The sequence below is a fragment of the Microtus oregoni genome, unplaced genomic scaffold (genome assembly GCF_018167655.1).
Source record: "Microtus oregoni isolate MIOR12 unplaced genomic scaffold, Mior012 000100F_ref0000014, whole genome shotgun sequence".
NCBI lineage: Eukaryota > Metazoa > Chordata > Mammalia > Rodentia > Cricetidae > Microtus > Microtus oregoni.
Window position 1 is genome coordinate 3,415,087 of NW_024544713.1, and position 26,242 is coordinate 3,441,328.

General features: G+C 37.4%; 1 protein-coding gene across 5 annotated transcripts in view; it reads left to right on the top strand.

The window, feature by feature from the left end:
• The window catches only part of LOC121443115 (rho guanine nucleotide exchange factor 9), a 142,602-nt gene that overhangs the window by 101,222 nt on the left and 15,138 nt on the right, over nucleotides 1-26,242 (top strand). For all 5 annotated transcript variants that reach the window (XM_041644794.1, XM_041644795.1, XM_041644797.1 and 2 more), the window contains exons 5-7: nucleotides 8,186-8,418; nucleotides 12,159-12,288; nucleotides 19,024-19,155. In XM_041644794.1, the coding sequence (XP_041500728.1) occupies nucleotides 8,186-8,418; nucleotides 12,159-12,288; nucleotides 19,024-19,155 (495 nt within the window). The remainder of the gene's footprint in view (nucleotides 1-8,185; nucleotides 8,419-12,158; nucleotides 12,289-19,023; nucleotides 19,156-26,242) is intronic.

Here is a 26,242-nt window from a genome sequence, read left to right on the forward strand (position 1 = left end):
CCTTTTATAATAATAGTTTTGTAACAAAATTCTTTTTTCATTGCTCATATGCTATCTGAGTCTCTATTATAGTTTTGATTTAAATCCTTAACTTTTTGGTTGATTAGTTCTGATAAACTATCCCCATTTCACCACCTTCTGTTTGGCTCTGGTGATCTGCAGTATTTATTTATTTATTTATTTATTTATTTATGGTTATTTGAGACAGGGTTTCTCTGTGTATCTCTGACTGTCCTAGAACTTATTCTGGAGACCACTTTGGTCTACAGAATTTCTTGAACTCACAGAGATCCCTGAGTTCTGGGATTAAAGGCGTGCCACGCCCCCTCCCCCACTTCTGCAGTAATTTTGTAACCAACCAATTTTACACCACTTAGGTTGTATACTGAGGTCTGCAGTGCCTTCATATCTTCCTCCTCTATGGTTCAATCCTAGGGTATATTACAGGAAGGGAGACAGATATATTTCTAGTAGGAAATCCATTGACGTCTTGTTACTAACACACTACTTTATAAACCATCAAGTATCACAGGAAAAAATGGAGTAATTCTTCTACACAACTACCTCCTTCTCCTCCCTCAATATCTCTAATTCAGTAGAAAAGAATTGGACATGTTTGCTCAGATATTTTATAATGAGAGCAATATAGTAAACAACATTCATTTGATAAGCTAATATTTTATGTATCTGTTATAGTTAATAAAATATTGAATAAAATTATACTTTAGTAAAATTAAGCAAATACTTAATAGAAAACAAATCTATGTTTCTTATAAATCATATTACATAAAGATAATGAAATCCTGAAAATTGTTCACCTCTGTACTTTCCCGATTTTCTCAATAGAGTCTTTGCTAATATGAATGGATTGCTATTTTTAGTTCTTAGTACACATTCATGTGATTTTGGGAATATAAAAAATAGCAACCCAGTTGCATAATATTGATTTCTCTTCAGTCAAAGACTAGTGAAGTATTTCTCCCGTGAAGCGCATATTGAAGTGTGAAACTCAATTGGGCTCCACTGAAAAGTTTAACATTCAGAGCCACTGCCCTAAAGCGAGCTGCTATGATCCAATTAGGAAACATTTTATGGCAGAGATTGTTAAAGCTTTTATACCTCGCTAATTCTTAATTATTTGTGAGCTTTTTGTATTTTATTAAACTACTCATTTAGTGTAATTTAGAAAAGTATTTGAGAGATAATTCAAAATTAAAAGACTGATTTATGTGATGGTTTTTAATTTTAACTAGCACTTAAATTCTTTTATATTTTTATTTAATTCTTCAAGAATTTCTCATAATAATATTCACCTCTGTCCCCCAACTTCCCAGGTCAAGTTTCTCATTCTCTTCCCACCCACCCAAACTTTGTGTCCTTGTTTTTCCCAACCAAGGGCAACTTGTGCTGCTCAATATTCCTGACTATACGACCCGATGGTCCACTGGGGTGTTATTAGCTCTTCGGGTGCTACACTCTTAGACAAAACTGCCCTTTACGCTGCCAGCAGCTACAGTTGCCTAAAGCTCCTTGGCTAGTGGTAAAACTTCTTGTCCAACTCTTCTCTCTGGGACTTGGCCTGACATGGCTTACACCGTTATCTGCATGGTGTCACTGCTCTGAGCTCACGCAAGCAGCTTCGCTCCTGTATGCAGAAGACATTGTTTTCTTAGAGTTATCCATTGGCTCTGGATTTTACACACTTTTCTCTTTTTCTGCAGGGATCTCTGAGCCTCAGGGCCGGGGAATAGTAGTATATAAAGTTCCACTTAGGGTTGACTATTCTACAGTCTTTTGTTCTCTGCACCTTGGCCACTTTGTAGGTCTTTGTGCTGATGATCATCTACTGAAAATACAAGTGTCCCTGACAAGGGTTCAGAGACTAATTTACCTTTAAATTTTTAGATATGTGTGTTTCATTTGGAATACCCATAGAGTTCAGGAAATTATTAAGGGGCCATGGAGAGGAGCATTCAGGACCAGCAGATGGAATGCACTGCTAGAAAGGGTAAAACTGCAATTGTGTAACAGTGAGAGATAAATTAGGGTCAACGAAGGGATGACAGGGTAGAAGAGGAAAACTAGGAGTGATAAATAGCATTAAAGACTTTTCCAAAGTACCATAGAAGCTTCCTAAAATATACCTATACATAGCATAAAAAGAGTTAAAATGAAGTTTTTCTATAAAGGGGCAAAAATATTCCTACTAGATGCCAGAGGCTAAGAAATGCAAAGCCCAGTCCCAGGAATAGATTGTTGCTTTTGGAATTGTTGGCCAGTGAGTTCCCCGAAACCCCAAACATCACAGGGTATTGCTGATGCTCTTGGTTACCTTCCAGAACTTCATGGTAAGATCCCATTGCCAAGGCTAATACATGCTTTAGGCATAGAACCTAGAGAAATCAAGCTACTACTGACTTAGAAACTTTGTCCTTAGTACCTTGTTTGCCTGGTGCTGAGAGGTCTGCGCATGCTGCTGGAGGCTAAAAGGAGTCATTGGCCTTACTCAGCTGTGAACCCTATGGCCTAAATAAAGACAGTCAGACAAGACATCTCCACTGAGGCAATAGTGACGCGAGTGTCATGGGAGAAGCCAACAATTTTATGATTGTATTTAAGTCCTGTTGCAAGATCAAATGCATACCTGGAAGCTTTGTAGCACAAGGAACCTGTGGCTAGGTGGATCATAGACCCTAAAAGAAAAATGTCTACTGTTACTCTGATGGACAGTGTTAAACTAACTCCTAAAGACTTACAATTCTTACTTGAAATATTTTGAAATCACAATATAATTACGTCATTTCTCCCCTTTCCTTTCTTCCCTCCAATCTCTCCTGTATATGTCCCTGCTTGCTCTATCTAGAATTCATGGCGCCTTTTTCTTTAATTATATATTCCTAAACATATAAATACAGCCTGTTTAGTGTTTAGTGTTTATAATATTATTTGTATGTTTTCAGAGCTGACCTTTTGGGATTGGATAACCAATTAGTAAGCTCTTTCCTGTGAGAGACGATTTCTCCTGCTCTCAGCATTCCTTAGTTGCCTGTAGTTCTTTGTCTAGATCTGAGACCTGTGAGCTGCCTCCTTCCATGTTAGCATATTTATTGGTACTATCTTTGTTCACATAATGTTTAGACAGCCATGCTGGTGAAACTTCATAGGTTTAGCGTCTGACATTTCCAAGAGACATACTCTCACAGAAAACTTCCAGTTTTCTGGCCCTTAAAATCCTTTAACCCCCCTCTTCAGTATCCCTGAGTCGTAAGTGCAGGAGTTGTGATGTAGATACATCAGTTGGGGCGAGGATTCACAACTGCATTGTGAATGATTGTGGTTTTCTATCATGGTCTCTGTCAGTTTCAAAGAGAAGTTTCTCTGATGAGGGGTAAAGCCCATACTTATGTGTGAGTATAAGGATAAGCATTTAGAATTAGTTAGGTATTACAGTGGCTTAGTAAGGAGGTGGTTGTAGGTGCTCCTCCAAGATCCATGACTTCACTAGATTAGGGCAATTGACTAGGTTTCAAGTATGAGCCATAAGTTCCCTCAAGCAGAAGTTCAGTTGGAGAACTGATTGCCACTGCATTCTTAAGGTCATCGTGACATGGTGGACATTGTTGTCATTCATTGCATTACATTTGGTCTTATTATTTGTTATTTCCCTTCTTTGGAAGCTTGCTTGGTGCCTTCTGGTAGAGCCTTCTCATGGTGGAGTCTTTTCAAGTCAAATTCAGGTCAGGTCGTCTAGGTACTCTGTCTGAAATTCATAGGATACATGATGAATAATAAGGTGTTACATTCCACACCTGGGAGGTAACCAAGGACCGCAGCAATGGCCTATAATGTTTGGACAGTATCTAGGATTACCCTGGCCAACAACGCAAAAGAGGATTTCTCATTCCTGCCGTTGAGGGGTTTGTCTATGGAGAGAACTTTGCCTGCCAAAATGGGAAATTTTCATTTAAATTATGTATAAATACATATATATATATATATATATATATTTACAAGTATTTTAGGTAGATAGCAGTATGATTCCTTATGACTTTTTCAGATTACTCTCGTCCTCATTTTTCTGTAATTATCTACTTCCTCTTCCCTAATTAAAGCTGCCCACTTCTCCCTTTTCCCACCTCAGATCACTTGTACCCTACCATTCCAGTCTCTGTTGCTCCATTTTGCCCCCACAGTGTTCCCTTTTCACTTTCCCGATTCCAGTAGTTACTCAAATTATATACTCATATCTTCAGATTTGGAGCTAGGATTCACAGTTGAAAGAGACCTTACAGTGTTCATTTTTCTGTATCTGGGTTACCTCACTCAATATTATCTTTGCTAGTTCCGGCCATTTACCTGCTAATTTTATGATTTCAATTTTCCTTACCTTGAATAACATGTCATAGTGCACATGTATCACTTTTATGTTATCCTTGTGTCATTTGGAGAACACCTAGTTTTTTTTCCATTTCTTAACTATCGTGGAGAGAGCAGTAATGGGCACGAATGAGCAAGTGTCTGTAGAGTAGGCACTCAAGTCCTTTAGGCATATGCCGAGGAGTGCTATAGCTGAGTCATAAAGTAGATTGAAGTTTAGCTTTTTGAGGAATCTACACAGATTTGCAGAGTGGCTGGACAAGTTTGAGATAGCATCAGTAGTGAATGAGGTTCCCTTATCTCCAAATCCCCTCCAGCATTCCTTCTTGGTTGTTTTGTTCAGCTTTGCCATTCTACTGGGATAAAATGAAATTTCAAAGTTATTTTAATTGCATTTCCCTAATTGCTAGGGACAAGGAACATCCATCTTTCTTTTCTCTTTCTTTCTTTCTTTCTTTCTTTCTTTTTGTTTCTTATTTTGAGAATGCTGTTCAGATACCAGGCCCACTTTTTGGCAGTATGATATATTTTGAACTCTGAAATGGTAATTCTTCCAGCACTGTTCTTTTAATTCATAATTGTTTTTGGCTGTCTGAGGAACTTTTGTGGTTCCATACAAATATAAAGCTATTTTTCCCCTGTTCCTGTTAAGAATTTAATGAGAATTTTGATTGGGATTGCATGGAATCTGTAAATGGCTTTTGGTAGAATGGTAATCTTCACAATGTTACTTCTACCAATCCATGAGCACGGCGTGTCTTTCCATTTTCTAGTGTCTTTCTCTATCACTTACTTCAGAAGTTTAAAGTTTTCATTGTAGAGGTCATTCACATCCTTGATTTAGGTTATTCCTGGATGTATTATTTTCCATGAGGCTATTGTACATGGGATCTCTTTCTCTACATGTTTTTTGGAGTACAGAAAATCTGTAGATTTGTGCAAGTTGATTCTGTATCCTGTCATGTTGGTGGAATTCTATTTCATTTCTAGAAGTTTTCTGATAGACTTGTGGAATCTTTTTTGTATAATATGTCATTTGCAAATAAGGATTATTTTCCTATTTGTATCCTTTTAATTTCCTTCTCTTGTCTTATTGCTGCTTCTTTGTGCACAGTATTGAAAAGGAGTGGAAATGGTGGACATCTGTGTCTCATTACTGACTTCTGTGGAATTGCTTCAAGCTTTTCTTCAAATAGGATGATATTGAATGTAGGCTTATCATGTATAGCTTTAATTATGCTGAAGTTGTTCCCTCTAATTCTGCTCTCTCTGAGAGTTTTATCAGGAAGTAATGCTAGATTTTGTCTCAGGCCTCTTTGTGAATCATCAATTGGGATGGTCATGGGATTTTTCTCTTCAAGTTCATTTGTACTTATAATTATTGACTTACAAATGATAAACCATCCCTGCATCTCCAGGATAAAGCTAGCTTGGTCATAGTGTGTACTCCTTTTGATAAATGTCTTATTCATTTGCAAGTATTTTATTGCGAATTTTAAAGTCTGTTGCTAATCAAGGATATTGTACTGCAGTTTTCTTTTTTTGTTGTGTCTTTACTTGGTTTGGGCTTTATTTAGCGTGATTGAAGGAGTTTGGGAATGCTTATGATATTTATTTCTTCTCCTCCTGCTTCTTTTGTTTAAAATTGACTGGTTACAGATCTTTGAATATCTGGTAGAATTTCCTGGTAAATCCATCTGGCTCTGGACTGTTCGTAGATTGAAGGTTTTTATTTCTATTTCAGTCTTCTCCTTTGTTATGGATTTGTTTAGGTTGTTGATTGCTTCTTAGATTAATTTTGGTGGTTTGACTTAATCTAGAATTTCATCTATTTCAAGTTTCCAGCTTATTGGAATATAGGTTTTTAAAATACTCCTTTACAAGGTTCTGAATTTCTTTGGTGTCTGTTGTAATTTGTCCCATGTTTCACTCTAATTTTGTTGATTTGGGTCATTGTTTTTGCTCGTTTTTGTTTTTCCATTTCATTAGTTGACCCAAAGGTCTGTTGATCTTGTTTATTTTCTCAAAGCACCAGCCCTTAATTTTGTTGATTCTTCATATTTTTTCTAGTTCATTAATTTATGCTGTGAGTTTTATTTTTTTGTGCAATTGACCAAGTTTAGATTTGTTTTATTCTTATTTTTCCAAAATTTTGTTGGTTCCTTAAGTCATTTATTTGTGTTTTTTATGATAGTTTAGCTATAAATTCCCTTGGAGGACTCCATTTAATGGGTACCAGAGGTTTTGTTGTATTTTATTTCACTTAGTTCCAGGAGATATTTTATTTCCTCTTTGATCCATTCATCATTCACTAATATGTTGATTAAACTGTATGAGTTTGTATATTCCTAAATATAATTTGTTTGCTGCATATAATGTTACTTGTATGTGTGTTCTTTAAATATGTATTTGTTATAAATGTGTCAGGTCCTTCAATACTTCCTATCTTACTAAGATTCAAACCTCAAATCACTAAGGTTCTGAACATCCAGAATACTTTTATGTCATTGACCCCATATTTTCTTTTCTTTTCCCCATGTAACTTAATCTAGCCATTCTGTCTCCTAGCTATCTCTAGAACGCACCAATTTAATTCTGTCCTTGGGATCCACAGTATTATGCTTCTTAGAAAGTTTTCAGATAGCTATGTGATTCTTTCCATTTCTCCTTCTTTAAATACTGTCTTTTAAATTTTTTCTTGGAACTTTGTACATGAACATTGCACCTACATAGCCCTCTGGTTCCCACTGCTCCCATATTTCCCCTCTCCCTCAAAAATTCTTGATCACTTACTATTTATTGTTATATGTACATGTGTGTGTATATATATATATATATATATAAATATATATGTATATCAAGATATATATATATATATATATATATATGCACATTGTACATACAACCTACTGAGTCCATTGGGTGTAGCTCATATGTACATATATTCCCCTTTGGAATTGGATAACCTCTACAGGAGCTTGTCTTTAGAGAAAGAGCAGCCATTGGCCACCTGTAGCTCTTTATCTAGGTTAGGTCCATGTAGAATTGGCATGTCAGCCAGTGTTGTCATTATGGTGGTCTTTTTCAGGCAATCATGTTGAGATTTCATGAGTACATTTCCCTTGTCATATCTAGGGGACATTATCTTGCAGCCTGGGCCTCGGGCTCTTATGGATAATAATTTCCTCAGGAAAATTTCATTATACTCTTTAGACTTTCATAGCTTCTTTCAAGGGCAGAATGTGTTAGTCTGTCATTGCAAGAACTAGAATCTCTGGTTACTCTCTTCTAATAAGTACTAGAATTTTATTTGCCATATTCTGTTTACTATTGGTAAAGTTGGTGTCCCTTAACTACCCAGAATTGTTTTACTTTTCCCACTTACTCATTATCACCACATGAACTTTACGATTGGTTTCTGTAGCTACTACTTGCATAGCTATCTCTTAATTCTTTATTATTAAATTATGAATCAAATCAAAATTAACATTACCTTAATATTCTTACATATGAACCTGCTGTAGGAATTCCTACAGCCAGTAGCATTTAAGTTGGCCATACTATTTATGCCGATGTAAAGTGTGCATCTGGCTTCTTTTCCAGCAGCAGGATTCGATTGCTGTTCCCTGTTCCAGCAGAGGATTGTGATCTGTGAGTCTACCCCTAAATAAATAACCCTCTATTATACTCAGTTCGGAGCTAGTGTGGGATTTCTTTTAAGCGTCCTTCTTCATGAACAGGATCTGTCTTTCTATTATTTTAAGACTTCTTTAGAGTCTCTGAGCCTTTCTCCTCCTTTTCTCCACAGCAAGATGGATTCTGGATATACTCAGAATATTGTAACAACCACCTGGATGCCTGCATGGAGCTCTCCAAGCTCATGAAAGACAGCCGCTATCAACACTTTTTTGAGGCCTGCCGACTCTTGCAGCAGATGATTGACATTGCTATCGATGGTTTTCTTTTGACTCCAGTACAGAAGATCTGCAAATATCCCTTACAGTTAGCTGAGCTCCTTAAGTATACTGCCCAAGACCACAGGTAAAGGATTTGAGGACACAGAAGTAAATGTCTTTTAAATATTGGTACCTTTTGACAATATATAGCTTTTCAGTTTCTGAGCTGTGGATAGTTTATGATATATTCCTCTTTACTTCACAAGGTCCTTATGAGGAAAGTAAAGGTTATACTCTAGAGAGTTGTGTATAACCTTGTAAGTCAGTATGCACACCAAATCCCATGCATTGTCATTATTATATAACTTATACCACACTTTCATGGACTGCAGCTTATAGCTTGACTTTTAATACGAGGCTCAGTCTCATGAGTCAAACCTAACATAGTAACTGCTCAACCACTTATTCCATTCTGTTTGAAATATTCAGATGCTCTACTAATACTTTTCCCAACAAGTACTAATCCTGCATTCTTTCTACAAAGCTAATTGCAGACTGAGTTTTTCTACCCCACCCTCTGGACATTTTATAGAGACTTAAAATTGTGTGGAGGTAAAAAAGATTGAGACTTTCCTTAATGTTTTTTCTTTAGTTTTTAAATATTTCTTTTTCCCCTCCTCTTTCTTTGAGACTGAGTCCAGCTCTGTATTCCTGCCTGGACTGTAACTCGTTATGTCAATAGACCAAGCTGGTTTCTAGCTAAAACAGATCTGCCTCCGGAGTGCTAAAATTAAAGACATGTGACATCACACTCCACAGTTCCTAAATCCTTTTCAGGGAAACTTCCCCAGCCAGGGCTATGAAGGCTATCGCTTTGAGTGGAAATGATGCAATTAATCTCTTACCAGTATGGTATGTGCTAAAAATAATCCCCATTCATGGTGATGCCTTACAGTAAACAAGCCCCACCCTTTCATATATCTTACCTCAAAACGTAGAGACTCAGAATATTTTTAGTTTGTCTTTATTTGGTATGAAATTCCTGGCTTTGGGCTTGTTGGTTCAGCTCAGCACTAATTCTTATAATATGCATTCCAAGAAGAAAAGAAGTCTTTCACTAAAGTTCCCCAACTTGCATTTTAAAATAAAGTATAGTTACATCATTTTCCTATTTCATCTCCTCCTCCTTACTCCTTCCATGTTTTTTTCTTGCTCCCTCAAGACCTCTTCTTCTTTAAAAATTGTTATATATACATATAAATGTATACAACCTTATATATGTGTTTTCTGCATGTGCGATCCTAGGGTTGATCACTTGCTACAGAATAGTCAGTCTGTAGGCTTTTCCCTTCATCATCTGTTTCCAATGATGAAGATTCAATGATCACATTTATTAGGCAAATTTCTACATCAACTTCAAATATTTCCCTATCAGCCTTCTACAGCTTAATTGAAGGAATAATACTTGGTCTCATGACAGTGGTCCAGAGACTGACAGGAGTAAGGATATGTCTAAGGAAGAAAAAGATAAAGACAGAAGACAATGCCAGAGAAAACCTTTTTTTAGTTCTCAGGGAGTTATATTAAGATGTCCCAAGCAACCTGTAGGCAAGTCTTAGAGACTTAGTCAGATATGAAATGAGACAACCAGGGAGGTCTCTGAGGTAGAAGACTGGATGAAAAGTAATAAACGGTAAATACAATTCCATTTGCTAGTGAAAACTTGACATAATTGCCCCTTATTTAAGTTAAGAAAAACAAAAATATATACATATATTAATACATAATAGTAGAGTTCATTGATGTATCTAAAACTAGAAAATTTTGGTTCCACACTCACAGTAATTGGTGGCAAGCAGACCTCATCTGAGAACTCAGAGACACTAACCAGAATTTGGAATACAACACATCTATTTTCTTATCTTATTCACCTTTAAAGCTAGTAGTACAGATTAGATACGATAACATTCATCCTTTAACCATTGTAAGAAAGATAGCCGGCAAAAATGGCAAAACCAACCATTCTAGAACAACAGCCATGATTGCTTAATTCTTGTGGTCAGGAAAAGCATTTTGATATCCTCAGTGTCCACTTGAGTGTCCTGTGTATATGACCTTGGAGTAACTAAGATCATAACTAATACAACCAAGGAACTGATTTTATTAGCTTCCTTCAGTTTAATTAAATGTGACTGTGGTACCATACTGTACAGAATGATTACTTCCCAGAAAGTGAATTAAAATACTGATGACCTCAAATCAACTAACAAAAAGACACAGCAGATAGGCAACTGGGCCTGGAGAACTGATGTACTTATTTTTGTCACTGTTCTGTCCTGTGTCTAAGTGGCAGGCTCAGACAGGCTTGTCAGGAAGAAACCCTGACAAGGGTAGAGACCTAAGTCAACCTTAGACAGGAACAAGGGGTGTGAAAGGATGACATACAGTCAGGACAGATAGGAAGTTCTGCAGGTGAATCCAAGCCGTTAGCACTTCAAGGACTAGTTGAGAGAGCCTGCTCCTTAGATAGCAGGTTTTGAAGATACTTAAAAAAATATAATTAGTTGATAATATACTCAATATGACTCATCAAAGTAATAGATAACATTCATTAAGTCTCAAAATAAGAATACTAACTTTCTTGAGAAAGAATGAATTGGTTCAGAGAAAAGCTGGTACTACAATGTGATAATAGTGTTTGAGGTCCATAGTTTTGGATCGTGTAAAAGTTACAGGTTGGAGCCCTGGGTGGTTCCCTAAGAAGGGGTGTTTCATAGCATCCGTCCTGGAAATGAGAAGTCCCCTCCTTAGGCCCATACTTGTTCCATCACCCCATTCTCCAATACATTAAGAAGAAAAATAACATTCTGCATCTGTTTCTCATGACATTTTCTTTAATCAGTGCTGGGAGAGAAGGACGCTACAACCACATGATTTTTTAGCTTTACTAAGAGAAGGTAGTTACACTGAGCGGTAATGAATCTTATTGCCTTCCCAGGTCATTCTGTCTGTATCATTTGGCTAGAATTGTACGTCTAATCTGCCTTTCATAAGAGCTGCTCAATTGGAAATTAGGTCAGACAAGCAGACAAAATTGGGTAGAATTATAGGATTTTCAACACATGAGTTATCAAATGTTTCCAGAATCTAGGGTATAGGTTTTACTTCTCAGACCAAGAATTCTGTGGGCTGGGGGCATCCTGTAGTGTATCTACTTACTGGAGAAATACTTCATTTGAAATAAAAATACAAATAATACTTGGGGATCAGGAGTAAATTAGTATGCATGGATGATTGCATTTAATTTATTAACCCCCTCAATAAATTCTGCCAAAATTCACCCCGTTTTATGCATGAGAACATTGAATCAAGTGTGAATGATACTTGCTAACGGCAACTTTTCTAGTTAGCAATAAAGTTGGATGTGAACTCATGGAGTCTAGCTTCAAATTCTGTGTCCTCATACATTATGCTATACCTCTCTCCTTATGGTGCCAGAGAAAAAGTCATGGTGACCATGGGCAGAGACTGTATTTCCAGAGGGAAGAGATGGCTAGAGTGAACTATGCCATACATGATGCTTTCTTCTTGACCCTTGGCTGGCTTTATCAGATAGAACACAAACAGAGAGGCATAAAGATAAAGATGTCTATTTCACCTGTGAAAATGTTTACAGGTAGAATACCTATGGGGCTGACACAACTTCTGTATGAACATAAGTCACATAGTTATCTCTTCCAAAAATAGGACTGGAAATGTAGTTGTTCTCTAGGTGATGTAGGGTTACCATCTGATAATCAAGAGTCTTTCTCAAAAGGAAGGATGTATTTAAGATTGACATATTGCACATCAATTCATCCACCTTTCGCTCTTACACCTTCCCAGTGATTACAGATACGTTGCAGCTGCATTGGCTGTCATGCGCAATGTGACTCAGCAGATCAATGAACGCAAGCGACGTCTGGAGAATATTGACAAGATCGCGCAATGGCAGGCCTCTGTCCTAGACTGGGAGGTAGGACCTTTATCAAAACGGGTGTTGGGAGGTCCCAGTTGCTTGTTGAAAAGTTTGTCATCTTAGCCAACAATTAAAAGGGAATTAGAAAGAAGGATCTGTATTAATCCCAAAACAAACTTTCCTACCAAGGAAGGGGTATTTAGAGTAGTTTCTAGAGTTTGGGGAAATCAGTGTGACTTTATTTATTTTACTTTATTGTGACATATTAAGAAAGATAGTCTTCATTTCTTTGGGTGTTATTAGGAAACAACTGAATTTGCTTAGTACCATTCCAATGCTCTGTCTGTCCTGGATTTAAGATCATGAACTTCGCAGACAGATTAAAAAGTATTCCAAAGCACAAAATAAAGGCTTGGTACTCTTTTTTTATAATCATACAGATAGCAGATATACTTCTTTTGCTCTTGGTGAGATCACCTCATCTTAGTATATCTACTAGACTAATCAAGCATGCATATTCTAGGCCATAACTATCGTCCTGCTAAATCCAACGACTGAGCTCTGTTTTCATCATCATTCTAAAAATAATTTATTCCACCTAGTCATCCCAGTGTAGACACCTACAGTTTCTTTGAACTTGGAACGGAAATGACTGAAGTCATCGACCTTTCCTTCCCAAATGCCACTAACTAGGAGTAATAACATTTATTACTCATCTCACAGGCCCAAGTTTTGTGACCGGATACTCTGTAGGCTGACATAACCAAGAAGGAAAATGTCAGCAGGCAGGAAGTGACATTCTCAAACTTTATGGTGATAGTATAAATGTAGATCCCATACCTTGTTGTATTGCCCTCACCTCAGGTATATTTTTTTACGTTTAAGTAACATTTTTTTTTAACATTTCAAATTGTTTAGTCTATCCAAAGGGGACCATTATTAGTCTTAACAAAGAGTTAGCCAATGTTCAGGCAATTTTTTTCTGCTACTTCTATTCTTCCTAATGTAGATGATTTAAAAACATCACAGTTATTATCAGTTGCACATTCTTATCCTGCTTGATAGATAAACTCCTCTAATGGTAGAATAGAAGTGATACCTTGAGATACAAAAAAAATGAATAGAGAGAATATATGCATTCATTTTATTCATTTATACACTTATATTTTCACACATATATATGTATGTATACATACATACACACACATACATGCATACAAACAGTCTTGCTTATAAGGAGAAATCATAACTGGGCAAGACTTACTAGAAAATAATGGATTATCTTTTATGTGTTTTTTTCCTCTGTTCTTTTGGTATAGCAGAAATAAGGAGCTTGACTAAATTTACTTTAAGCAAGCAAGCTTACCAACAGAGAGCCTCTGAAACTGTTCGGCAAGATCCTTTTTCTGCCCTTTTTCGGGCTTCTTTGTAAGGAAAGGTACCAAAAAGCCACCAAATTCCCATTCTCTGGAAGATTTTTCTTCTGCCCTGAAACAATTTTTCCCTTCTAATTTTATATCTTGTCTGAGTCTCCAGTCATTGAAGAGGTGAATAAAAGTTTGAAAGCCTTTCGTCTACCTAAAGAGCTTTATTTTTAGGAAACTCCAAGGACTTGAGCCATGGTTTAAGGAATCAGCATCCGAGAAAGCATTTCCTGTTATATTTCTGGAATGAGGGAGGTGCTCCTTGAGTAGACACATATAGTTAATTCTGACAGTGTTTCTGGAGGGCATGGTGGAGAACAACTGGAGGATGAAGGAGGTAGGAGATAGCAGACAGTGGCTGCCTTAGGCAAGCTTTACAAATAAACAGGCAAGCAATGCTTCCCAGTCTGGACCATTCTCCTACCGCTCTCAGATGTATAAACAAAATGTGGGGATTGTCAAAAAATGTCCTTGTGGTGATTTCTGCTTTACTCATCAAATGAAAACAGTTCTCACAGGGGAAACCTTCTAAACCTAATCTCCCTTGAAGGACAGGTAGGATTGGTGACATACAGGCAATTGTCGTTGGCTTGGGAAATCAGATTATCTGGCTAAAGAGCAGAAAACCCTGCCTTAAATCAGTGTCTGTCTCTTTCTCCTCATCTTTTTCTCATGAATATTCAGATTTCTTTATGTAACTCCGTTCCCCTGTCAGTCACTTATTATACCATATGAAGACTACTCTATCCCCCATAGCTCCTGAAAAATAAAGAGATCAGTTAAATTGTCATGTCCTTCCTGAAGTGATTATAACTTAGAGCAATTTAGAGTGGCAGAGGAGAGGAGAGCCTGTTTCCATGGACTGCAGTTTCTGGAAATTTTCCATTTCTCAGTTCTCTGGTTCAGAGGCTTGGATGAGCTGTCATTTTGCCTCCTTTCACATTAAATCATTTTAAACAAAGAGAAATGGAACATAACCCCGAGAGTGTCTCTTCAGCCTTTTTTTTCTGAAGATCTTCAGAAAGTGCCCATGTTTGTAGCTCATGTTTGGGAGCTGGAAAATGTGGTGATAATTTTCTCTCTGTGGTTTTGCTCCTTTTCTTGCCTGCTTGTTTAATATTTGATGTCCTTTTCTGGCTTACTATTGTACTGTATAACAGAAAGAAACATCGGAAACAACAAAATAGTATGATAGATATAGAAAAGGTATCCATTTAAAAGTGAAGGTGACGAAATGACCTAGACTTGCCTTGGTCCAGAAGGTTAAACGTAGGCCCAGGTAGATTCATTACTTCTCTGCACTTATTGACACATTGGTTAACACAGCTGCCACTGAAAATTAAACTCGTTGAAAAAGGTGACATTCTTTTGCCCTTACTTCTGGACTGTTCAAACCTTTTGACATTAAAACCTGACATTTTTCATCAACAAACATATTGGGTCTTATTTGTACCAGGCTTTTTCTTTTGGGCCACCAACCAGCTCCCAAAATCATGACACAGAGATTTATTTTTAGTTTTGAATACTTGGCCTAACTTAGGCATTTTTCTAGCTAGCCTTAACTTTTAAGTTAAATAGCCTGTCTCTCTTTATCTACCTTTTGCCTCAGGGCTTATTACCTTTCTTAATTCTGTATATCTTACTTTCATTGCTTCTCAGTGTCTCAGGCTGGCTTGCATCTGCCTAGCTTCTTGTCCCGATGTCTCTCTCATTCTCTCTTCCTTTCTCTTATTCTTTCTTCTCTTCTCTCTCAAACCTAGATTTCTCCTATTTATTCTCTCTGCCCATGAGCCATGCCTATCCTTTCTCCTGCCTAGCTATTGGCCATTCAGCTTTTTATTAGTCCTGGTACATTAGGCAAGCAAGGTGAATCAGATACAACACATCTTTACATAATTAAACACACATCCTCACATTGTTAAACAAATGCAGCATAAACAAAAGTAACACACCTTTACACAGTTAAAGTAATATTTTGCAGCATAAACAAATGTAACACATCTTTGCCCAGTTAAAATAATATTCTACAATATTCATTCATAGGTCTCCTAGGATTCTTGCAACTTATGAATCACAGGTTAAATATGCCTGTTGGGTCATTCAGACCACAGCTGTATTATCAATTATCCTGTCATCAGCATAAAGTAAGGCTGAACAAAATGGGTTAAGTTATAATTAATTAAAATTAAATAAAGCCTACTACTTGAGACTTTGGCTGCAAAAAAATATGAAAATCTGATAAGAAAGCTCTGGGTAGGGTTTAATGGCCACTACTCATTTATTAACCTTTGATGATTCCTTGCAGGTCATTTATTGAATGCTTACTCTCTATCAGGCTCTATTCTGTATTCTAGAAATGTGTGGTAGAGCAAAGTTTCTATAATTTATGTTTCATTAGAGAAGAAAAGCAACACATAAGCATTTTATGGATAAAAATAAAATATTTTAATAGGCTAGAATGATGGAGAAATGACAAAAAGGGGATAGCATTTGAGAAAAGACCCAAAGAAGATGAAGAAGAAAATCATGTGACTTTTTGTGGCAGAGCATCTCAGGTAGAAGGAAGAACTGTAACAAAGACCATGAAATATGAGACTGTATATTCTAAGAAAAAAGAAAGTGGCCAGTGTAGCTAGGGAAAATGCAGAAAATTGTATAGGAACAATTGGAGATCACTTCTATGTTTTCATCTAAGTACCTTGTTTCCAGTTTGGATGGAAGACACTGGAGGATTTGATATGTGACTTTAGGAGACTTGCCTTTGAACAGCCCCTCTTTGCTTGCCCTTGCCAGCCATTAAAGAATCCGAGATGAATCAGACATGGCCCTGTTCATCTGGAGTAGGCAAATAGATTCCGAGGAAAGTGAGCAGTTTGTGGTAAATGCTGGAAGAAGGCAGAAACCCTTAGAGGCAGTAGGAATGGATTGTGCTCTGTGGTGCAAGATAAAGAGATGTATAAGTGAGGCTGGGGAGACAAGAATGAAAGCAGCATGTGGAGTAGACCAAACAGTAACTGCTTAAACTGCTTCCCAGGGATACAGAGTGAGTTAGTAACAGCACTGGACACAAGACAGTGAAACGGTCTCACCTAACTAATCTGCTGTAGCCGATTTTCTGCTAGGCAAGGTACCATCATTCAAGTGAAGTCTTTTAGTTAGGCACATGGGTTTTGGAGGGATTCTGAACTTTGTTTTGCTTCTTTGGAGAAATTACTTCCAATTTCTCTGACTTATGATTTTGAGCAGAATCACAGCTCGTCCTTTATCAGCTCACTATATTAGTAGAAGACAGAAAATATGTCTTAGTACCTGGAACACCCAAAAATACCCAAGATGAAAATAAAATATGTAAAGTTTACAATGCCGTGCGTATATTCCTAAGTAAGTACTTACTTATGTTAATTTAAGTATTCTTCACAACATCTAAACAAATTTGTAATGGTATATTCTAGAAAGAATGAAGAAAGAACCAGGCAGTGGGGATGCATGTCTTTAATCCCAGCTCTCAGGAGATAGAGACAGGCAGGTCTCTGAGTTTGGGGCCAGCCTGGTCTACAGAGCAAGTTCCAGGGCAGCAAGGGCTACACAGAGAAACCCTGTCTCAGAAAACTGAAAAAAAAATTAATGAAGAAATTGAGACACAATGAAAATATGTTAGTTGTTCAAGGTTAGTTAGCTTAGTGAGCATAGAAGTTTGTTTTTTTTTCTCAACATTTTTTAAACTTGGTTTTATATGCAGCAACTATTTAAAATAGGGTTAGTAAGCCTCTGCCTAAGAAAATGTTGAGTATCCCCCTAGGTCTGATCATCCTCAGTTCATCAAATTGTAACTGTAAAAGTCATCCTGTAATCTGGGCATGGTGGCTTATACCTATATCCCCAGTACTTGGGAAGCTTCAAGTGGAGGGTTGCAAGTTCAAGATCACCCTGAGCTATATAGCAAGTCCCAGGCTTTCCTGGACTACATAGTAAGACCCTGACTCAAAAATAGTCATGTTTGTCATCAACTTGTATTATATAGCCAACTTTTATTCATTCTTCACTTTATACATACTCCAAATAGGTTGTGGTACATCTTCCTCTCTTGTATCAGGAAAGGTCAACTCTGAGGAGAGGCCTGACCCAGCCCTATGCATTCAAAGGCTCAATGCTAGTATGTCAACTCAAGAAGGACTGTTTGTTTACCTTTATCTTGGATACTCTTGTAACTCAATTTGGACGGTAGAGTCAAAATGGTATTTTTTGAGCTGCTTTCAAGTTTTGTTATTAGAAAATAATCCACTGAGATCTTCTTTTCTTTCCAATCTCTCAGACTAGATAAAATGGTGCAATTAAGAATACTGTTTCCTGATGTCACTCTTTTTAGCATATTATTCTGCCAGAGCTATTTGATTCTGACTATTTTGGAAGTATAGGGATTTCTATCTTTAATCAAACCTTGAACTTTTGGTATACATTTGACTGTAAAGGTCCCAAAGCTGGTGCTCTAGATATTATGCTTATCCACCTCATATAACAGCTGGTAAAACAGACCTAGGGAGAGGAAGAAACTGGACATCTAGATACTTTCGATGCTAGAAGCCATATAATTTATGGGGAAGAGTAAAGGTGCTCTCTCAAATCAGAGATTAGTATCAGAGTATCTGCAGCTAACAAATTTCATGATCTTGTCCTATTCCTTCACCTCTTGGTACTTGAAGATGTAAAATGGGACCAAGATGGTTTATCTGGCAGAACTTTTGTGAGGTCCAGATGAGATAGAGTAAAAAGTAAGTAGCATAATATTTGACCCATATACATCTTCTGGAATGGTGAGTTCTCTTCCCTGAGACACTGCTTATTTCTTCCATCTTCATATAGGCTGAAGCATGTGTAGTAAACTTTCTGATTTGATCATAAAATATTTTCCTTATTTCATTTTTATATGGATAATAGAAAATTTTTGACTACATTTTCGGGCATTCTCTTGAAGTAAGTGAGAGGACAGATAGGAATTGAGAGACTGGAACAGTAAAGAGATTAATAAAAGATAAAAAAAAATGCCTGCCTGCCTGCTTGGGTCTCATTTAAGTTCAGAATAAATAAGAATACGGGAAGAAAAGAGGGAAGTATGGAGGAGATGGGTGGCTATCTGACTAAGGGATGGGTCTTATTTAACCCTACAGTAAATAAGAATATGAATCTTCTCACTTACAGAATTGTAAACTTTTTAAGGGAACCCAGAAGTCTCTCTCTTTTCCTCCATCGCCACAATGTCTTTTTGGCTAACCTCCCAGTCCAGTCTATGCTCGCAGTTGGGTATCTCTGCGTAAGGAATTGTACCAGCTCTACTACCTGGCTCTCTCTCACCATCACATATCCTTCCTAGGGAGAGGACATCTTAGACAGGAGCTCGGAGCTGATCTACACTGGAGAGATGGCCTGGATCTATCAGCCCTATGGCCGTAACCAGCAGAGAGTCTTCTTCCTATTCGACCACCAGATGGTCCTCTGCAAGAAGGTAATTTAACCTCTTCTTTTCTAAGAGAGATGAGAACCTCGGGAGTACAATAAGCTCCTTCTCTTTCATTAACCCCCAGGTTTTTAAAGAAATAGGCAAAAACTGCCAGAGGAAATTGGCAGCAGCTCTATATCAGAAGTGCTGGCATGGCGTGAAGATCATAAGCAACAGTGAAATGCTGAGGTTAACTCATTTTTATCCCAATAGCAATTCTGTTTTCCCTCATAACTCTTGTGGTATTCCTTCTGAGCCTCTTGCACCCACAGCAGATAACCAGCAAATTTGGACCAGTGTTGAAGAATATTGTTGTATTTGTAATCCGACTTAGCAAAGAATAGCTTCCAAGAGTACCTTTCCCAATTTCCACTTTAATGGAACCACCTGCCCACTTCCTATCCTAGGAACCAACAAGGGGACAACTTGTCATTCAAACAATTAGGTCATCTGTGGTACAAGAGTTTTCTTCATACCTCTATCCATTTCCTATACAAAGGGTAGCATCAGTTGCCCCAAACATTCTCACTCATGTTATTGCTGGATATCCTATCCCTGTAATCCTTTGAAGAGACATCCTGTACTCGTTACTGATCCTTGGATACCTCTGTGAATATTGGCTTCTTAGCCACTTCTCTTTGATAGAGGGATAGCATATGTTCCCCACATAATCTCTTCTGAGGGATCCTAATGGGATATTGTTTCTTCTTTCATGACAGGAGGCACAACCCAGCTTTGTCAGTAAGATTTGGCTGGGAAGAATTTTGAATCACACAAAGTGAGAAAATGAGGGAGAAATCAAGAGTACTCCGAGTGACTTTCAAAATTTGTTCACATTTTTGGCTTTTTCTTTATTACATAATACCTCTTTTTTACATTTGTGATCTTCCTTACCCAGTAGCTAATGTCCCTAAAGAGTGGTGCCAAATCATGACATTCCAAGTTAAACACTAAGCAGACATCTAGTTTATGTCCCTTGCTCTCTGTGGGTGTGCATGTGTGTAGTGTGTTCGACATTAAATCATTACGTGTTTGCCTTTCACAATCAGCTGAGAGAGTAAATCGAGCTGAGATTCAAACTGCCTTGGTGTTTGTCGATAAGCTCAGAATGCCAGATCTGGAACCAGTAACCTGCTAGTGGGTTAAGGTAGTTATTTCAGACTGGATTTGACCCTGGGAGAGAAACGTATGAATCTGAGACTCAGCAAAACACCAATGTCTCTTCTTAGCTCCCCCAACTCCTAGCAGAACTTTCATATGAACCAAGAGTCAGAACTTCTGAATGTTAGTTAAAACAACAAGGAAGCGCTTAGTTTATTAGCTATGTCACCAACAGGCATATGTCCATTCTTCCCACTAATGTATGTTCTTGCTTAGAACAATTAGAGAGAGGGGGAGAGAGGCAAAGGGAAAGGGAGAAGGAGAGACTGAGAGAATGGGGGAGCTTGGTGGAGGAGAAAGAGGAGAGAGAAAGAAAGAGAAGGGAGAGAGAGACAGAGAAACTAGGAGCCTGTTTTATTTCAAGGTTCCACACTACCTGCCCATACTTCTTGATTTTTGCATCTGTCCCTGAAAGATGCAGTTGCTTTAAGTAAAATGTGAAACTGACTTCTGAAAAGCAGTGGCTAAGGAGGCAGATACACAAGAGTAAAGCAGAGCCTAAGGATAAAGGAAAAGAAAAAAAGATGGAACAATATGCTCTATTTAGGAGTGAAGGGGCAGCAAAACACCAAGATGAAGTGGTGTGTCAATTCTAGGACAACTAGTTGGAAAGACAATGATTTAAAAAACAGCAGAAGTTAAGGGAGGGCTTCTGGATTCAGAGCAGCCATGTTAAGAGTTTGGGGAAAAAGCAAACAACAGGATGGCAAAGACAATGGACATCTTGATAAAGGCATAGCTTCTCTCAGATGAGAGTTTTCTTGTTTTCGTGAGGTCATGGCTTTCTCTCCAGAACAAAAGCCAGCCTAGAGTTCAAGACTGTTTACTCCACATACTTGGATGTTCTTACACTGCCTTCCCAGGGTTGGAAAGCTACAGCCATGAAAAGTATCTGATGTTTGTCCATGGTTGAGGATTTCCATGAGATGTGCAATAAATCTTTCTACTTTCTATTTATCAACTAGGAGGTAAATCAAAAATAAGAATGGGGTAGAAAGAAGGTATGCAAAAGAGCAAAGTATTATGTCTGCCAAATTGTTCTTACCATTACTGCAAAAGAGTAGTACTTGGGGTGGGGGTGGGGTGGCACACCTTTGTGGAGTTAAAGATAACCTTTGACAAAGGGAAAGATGGACAAGGCTAAGAGTGGGTTGAATTGAGTAAGGATTCATCTCACGTGATTCATCTCTGGAACACAATTTAAATGGATGCCCTAAAGCTCAGTTATTTTTTTCATAAAGAAAGAATGGGCTAATCAACAATTAAATAATTGAATATGGCTACATTATTCTTTCTGATGATAAGCTCATATTTAAAAGGAGTCCTTCAGAAATGTGATACTTAACAGGAATAACACAAATAATTTCATAAATCCTGGAAGGTTAGTTTAAAATTATTCAAGATAATATTAAATATTTCTAAGTACTTGAATGGTATTAAAAATAAAGGAAGAAAAATAGCTAATAGTCTAATAAGACCTTTCATGAGACCAAAGACTTAATGGGAACTGAGAAACAGAAAGTCCTTAACCAAGAGGAATTGAAGCCCAAAGGATGTGAGGTTGCAATAAAGTATCTCATGGCTCTGAATTTTTATTTTGAGTGCATACTCTGTGACAGTCACATCTACCTTCATGGGACCTGTAATCTAACAAAATTTAGTATAACGTAAGAGAAAAATTTACACTTTTATTTACTGAAATAATGCTCAGCTGTGTCTGGTGGAGTTACTTTAGGAAATCTTGGCAATACTATAAATACTAATGAAATATGTGACAAACATATAGATAGGCAAATAGACCAGTATTCAGAACAGAAAACTATATTGTGGAAAATATAATTAATAAAAAGTAGTGATAAATTGGCATTATTTGAATGCCTCTATGATTCTATTTAAATAACTTTAAATTCATTAATTCAGTATTCATGACAAATTTGCCAGGGAAATACTGTGATTATTCACATGTTAATGATATATGAAATTGAAATACAAGATAATTTTGTATTTATCATGGCTGATAAATAATGAAACTAGGGATTAACCTTCATTTTTTTCATTTCTCAGGATAGATATTGACCCAAGAATTTGCACTTGTAAGGCAAGTTGTCCACCACTGAGCTGCATTCTCCAGCCAGGGACTAAAACTAGTCAAACTGTCGCAAGGTTGTAAACAAGCGACTTCTGTGTCACTATTGCCATTAAGCTTGTCCAAATTTTGTAATTGATTATTAAGTAGTCTAAATATTTAGGACAAGATTAATTAATCCTGCAGGCTCAGCATTTGTTTCTAAGAACAAGTTAAGATGTTTTGATAAGAACTTTATTTGTATTATTCCGGAAATGGAGGATAAAACTGAAATTCACAGAGAGAATCTATATTTCAGGGTGGGAGTCACTTGTTTGATTTAATTTGGGACAGGGTCTTCTGCACCTCAGCATGTCCTAGGGCTCACTATGTATCAGAATGTAAGTTCAAACTTCTGATCTCTCTTGCTTCTACACTGAGATTGCTGGCATGTGCCACCTTTCAGTGCCAGTGATCAAACCAAGGACTTGGTGTATACTCTACCAAGTTGAGCCAAATTCCCAGCCCCAAGAATAATTCCTTTCGCTGCCACTTAAAATTTTCTCACAATTTCCTTGTAGAGAGAAGGAACATGGAGGGATAGATAACGTCAAATGGTTCTGCTCTTAAATCCTGGTTTTAGCATGCCTGTTATTTCAAGCAAGCAAGTAACTATTTCATGCACCTTCATTATATCATCCCTAACGCAGGGCGAACAATCAACAGGATTGTTATGAAGAATAAATGAGATCAATGCATATGTAGTGGCAGTTGAGGGACAGGACTGGTGCAGATGCATGTGAAGCTTGTCCAACCCCTACTTTCAACAAAAGGCATAATATTGTAAGTTGGTGAAGTCCCCATCAGTAGATTTACCCAACTCTGGACTGCATAATTATCTGCTACAGGTAACACAGGGAACATTTAAATATTCAATCTACTCTTCAAAATTCAGCAACTAATGTCCACCTACTAAACTTCTGTCTGACTCTTTCAGTTTCTTTAACATGAAGCCAGTTAAACAAAACCTTGCCTGTTTTGCACACTGGGAGTTGGGATTGAATAAAGCACTCAGAAGAGTTTGAACATCTTGTACAGCTTGGAGTTTGTTTTGTAGAGGAAAGCATAAAGCAGGGTACTTTTAAAATAGCAGTTATAATACACATGAAAGACACCAGTAGCTCCTTTAATTTCTGTTCCTTTTTTTTCCTTGTCATTTTTTTTAAATGGTAAGACCCTTTTGTTCTCTTTCCTCTTATCCTGTGCACTGGCTGCCTCTGCAACTCTATTAGTTTAGTTTTGTACATGTTTTGCTGTTTTCTCCAAGATATCATTATTTTGAAATTATTTTGATGTTTTAGAAAAAATTCGCCGTATTTTGCTTTTTGTTCTCCCTTTCCACTGTTTACTGTGGAAAAGAACAGACCTCTTTTTCCCATTATCCACCAATTTTCCTACATGCCCATTATCGTCCCAAGCAACCTTTTATCTGCATTCACTGTTCTTACTTGTGCTTGTACTGCCATGGTCCATTGTCCGCTATCATAACTGCACTGCATTTATGTTGCTTTCACAATATTCTGAGGGATAAGAACTAAATTACATGTAATGGTGCTGGACAGAGGACTTTTGTTCGGGGAAGTTTGTGCATTTAGACTTGTACTGAAGTGCATTTCTTGTACTGAAAGGACAGAATTGCAGCATGAGCCATTTGAAACAACTCAAATACAAAAGTAGCAATAAGCAGGAGGGATGGGGAGGTGGAGAGGTGACTCAGTAGTTAAGAGCGCTCAGTACTCTGTGGAAGACCTGGGGTTCAGTTCAGATACCCACATGGTGGCTCACAAATACCTATAACTCTACTTCCAAGGAATTCAGTGTCCTCTTCTGGTGTCCACATTCACATGCCCTCACATGTTTCAAATAAATAAATTCAGGCACACACCTGTACACATAAATAAATCTATCTTAAGGAAAGAAACAGGGACAATATAGATATAAGATAGATAAGGGAGTTTGAACCAGAAAAATTGATACTAGACTCTGTTCACTTCTTACCAATCAAGTCCAATGTTAGCCAGTACTTTTTAATCTATTTTTCTTTTATTTATCTTCTTCTCATTCATCTATTTTAATCTATATTCTCCACTGTCCAACTGAACTAGTAATAGAACACAGTTCAGAAAGGTGCTAGAGGGAAACCATAATAGCTAGCAGGAAGCAGTGAAGTATGGTGTTAAAAGCATGTCTAATACAGGCAGATTGCCGAATACTCATTATTTTTCTCCAATGAGCTGTCTGAATTTAAATAAGTTTTCTCTGCTTATAATTATTCCTCATTTGAAAAAAAATAGACATCCAAAGGAAGTCATGAAATTCAAATGAGGCGGTGCAGATAATAATTGTTGGCACATTCTATTTACTAAATGTTCGCAATTAATACAATTACAGAATATGTCATGTTGCTAAGCATTTACTTAGCAATTTTAATTCTAAAGCAATATGTAATACATTTCTCAATAAAAGGCCCAGATTTCAGAGCCGGATGTGTGGACCCAAAGCCTAGCTCCACCCTTTAATCTTAATTAAGTTCAGCAGGGGTTCTCTATCTATAGTTCCTCATCCAATGCAGCTTCCTACCTTGTAGCACTTTATCAGCAATATTGCAGTTGACAAATGCAAAGTCATTAGGACAGCAGTTGGCACAGCGTATATGCTGTTCAAGTACTCACTGCTGGCTGATGCCATAGTTACTTTTGTTTTGACTGCTACGGATGTGCTCTACATGTTGGAATATCATAGTGACAACACAAGCTCAGCCTTGTCCACATGCATTGCCCAAGATCTGGATAGAAAACAGGAAGGTTGTAGACTGGGGAAGCATAGCCAGGACCCTCTCTAAAATAGTAGAAACAAACTTACTGATAAATAAGTAAGGCAGGCTATAATCCTGAACAGCTTTATATTCCAGATTGTAGCATCTGTCATTTGTACAAAATGTCCTATGAAGTCTTGCTAAATCCTAGGATTACCTAGTGGGATCAAGTTGAAATATCTGTGAGCTGTTTGAATTATGTAATGGCAGGGATTAGGGTAGTCCTTGCTGGAGCCACAGGCTGTGTCTGGGAGCTTGGTTTCTAACAGCTATAAAAACAATTCTGGAGCTCTCTATGTCCCATGACTTGGGCAACTGAGAAAAGCTGGTATCCTGTTAGAAACAGTAAATTCTACTAGACAGGGAAACTGTGATCCAAATAGTATCTATTTGGGGCATATTATCACCACGCCACTTGGGAGGCATTAAACCATGTAATACAAACAGTACCACAAGCACCTAGGACTCAGGAAGAATTTGTCTTGCTGTTTCCAAAGGCCCAAGAAACCTCAGAAACTGCCTTTCTATGGACAATCTGTGAGTGAAGCAAGTTCAAAAAAGACAGAGTGATGAGCACAATCTAAATTAACAAACAAAACTAAATGCTGTAATTGGCATGATGGTTAAATGCCAAATGAGTAGCATTTAAGAGCCTTCATAGTTAGTATTAGACTTTATACAACGAGAGCCACAACAGCTAGAATGTCTAATCAGAGAACATTTCTTTGGGGAAGATTTTGTGACTTTGATAATGAAGGCTAGAAGGACTGAAATAGAGCTGACTGGGAAGAAAAGGATACATTAGAGTGAGCCCAAGTAGATTTGTGTTTTGTATGAGTGCGTTAGCAAGTACTTTCCTACCTTAAATGCATGTTAAATTTCTAGAATCAGTGGCAATGTAAATTAAAAAATATTGGAATTTGTCTTTTCTTTAAATTTGACTTGCTTGGACAGTTTAAGTTGCAAGAGTCAGTAAAATTTGAGGGTTTATT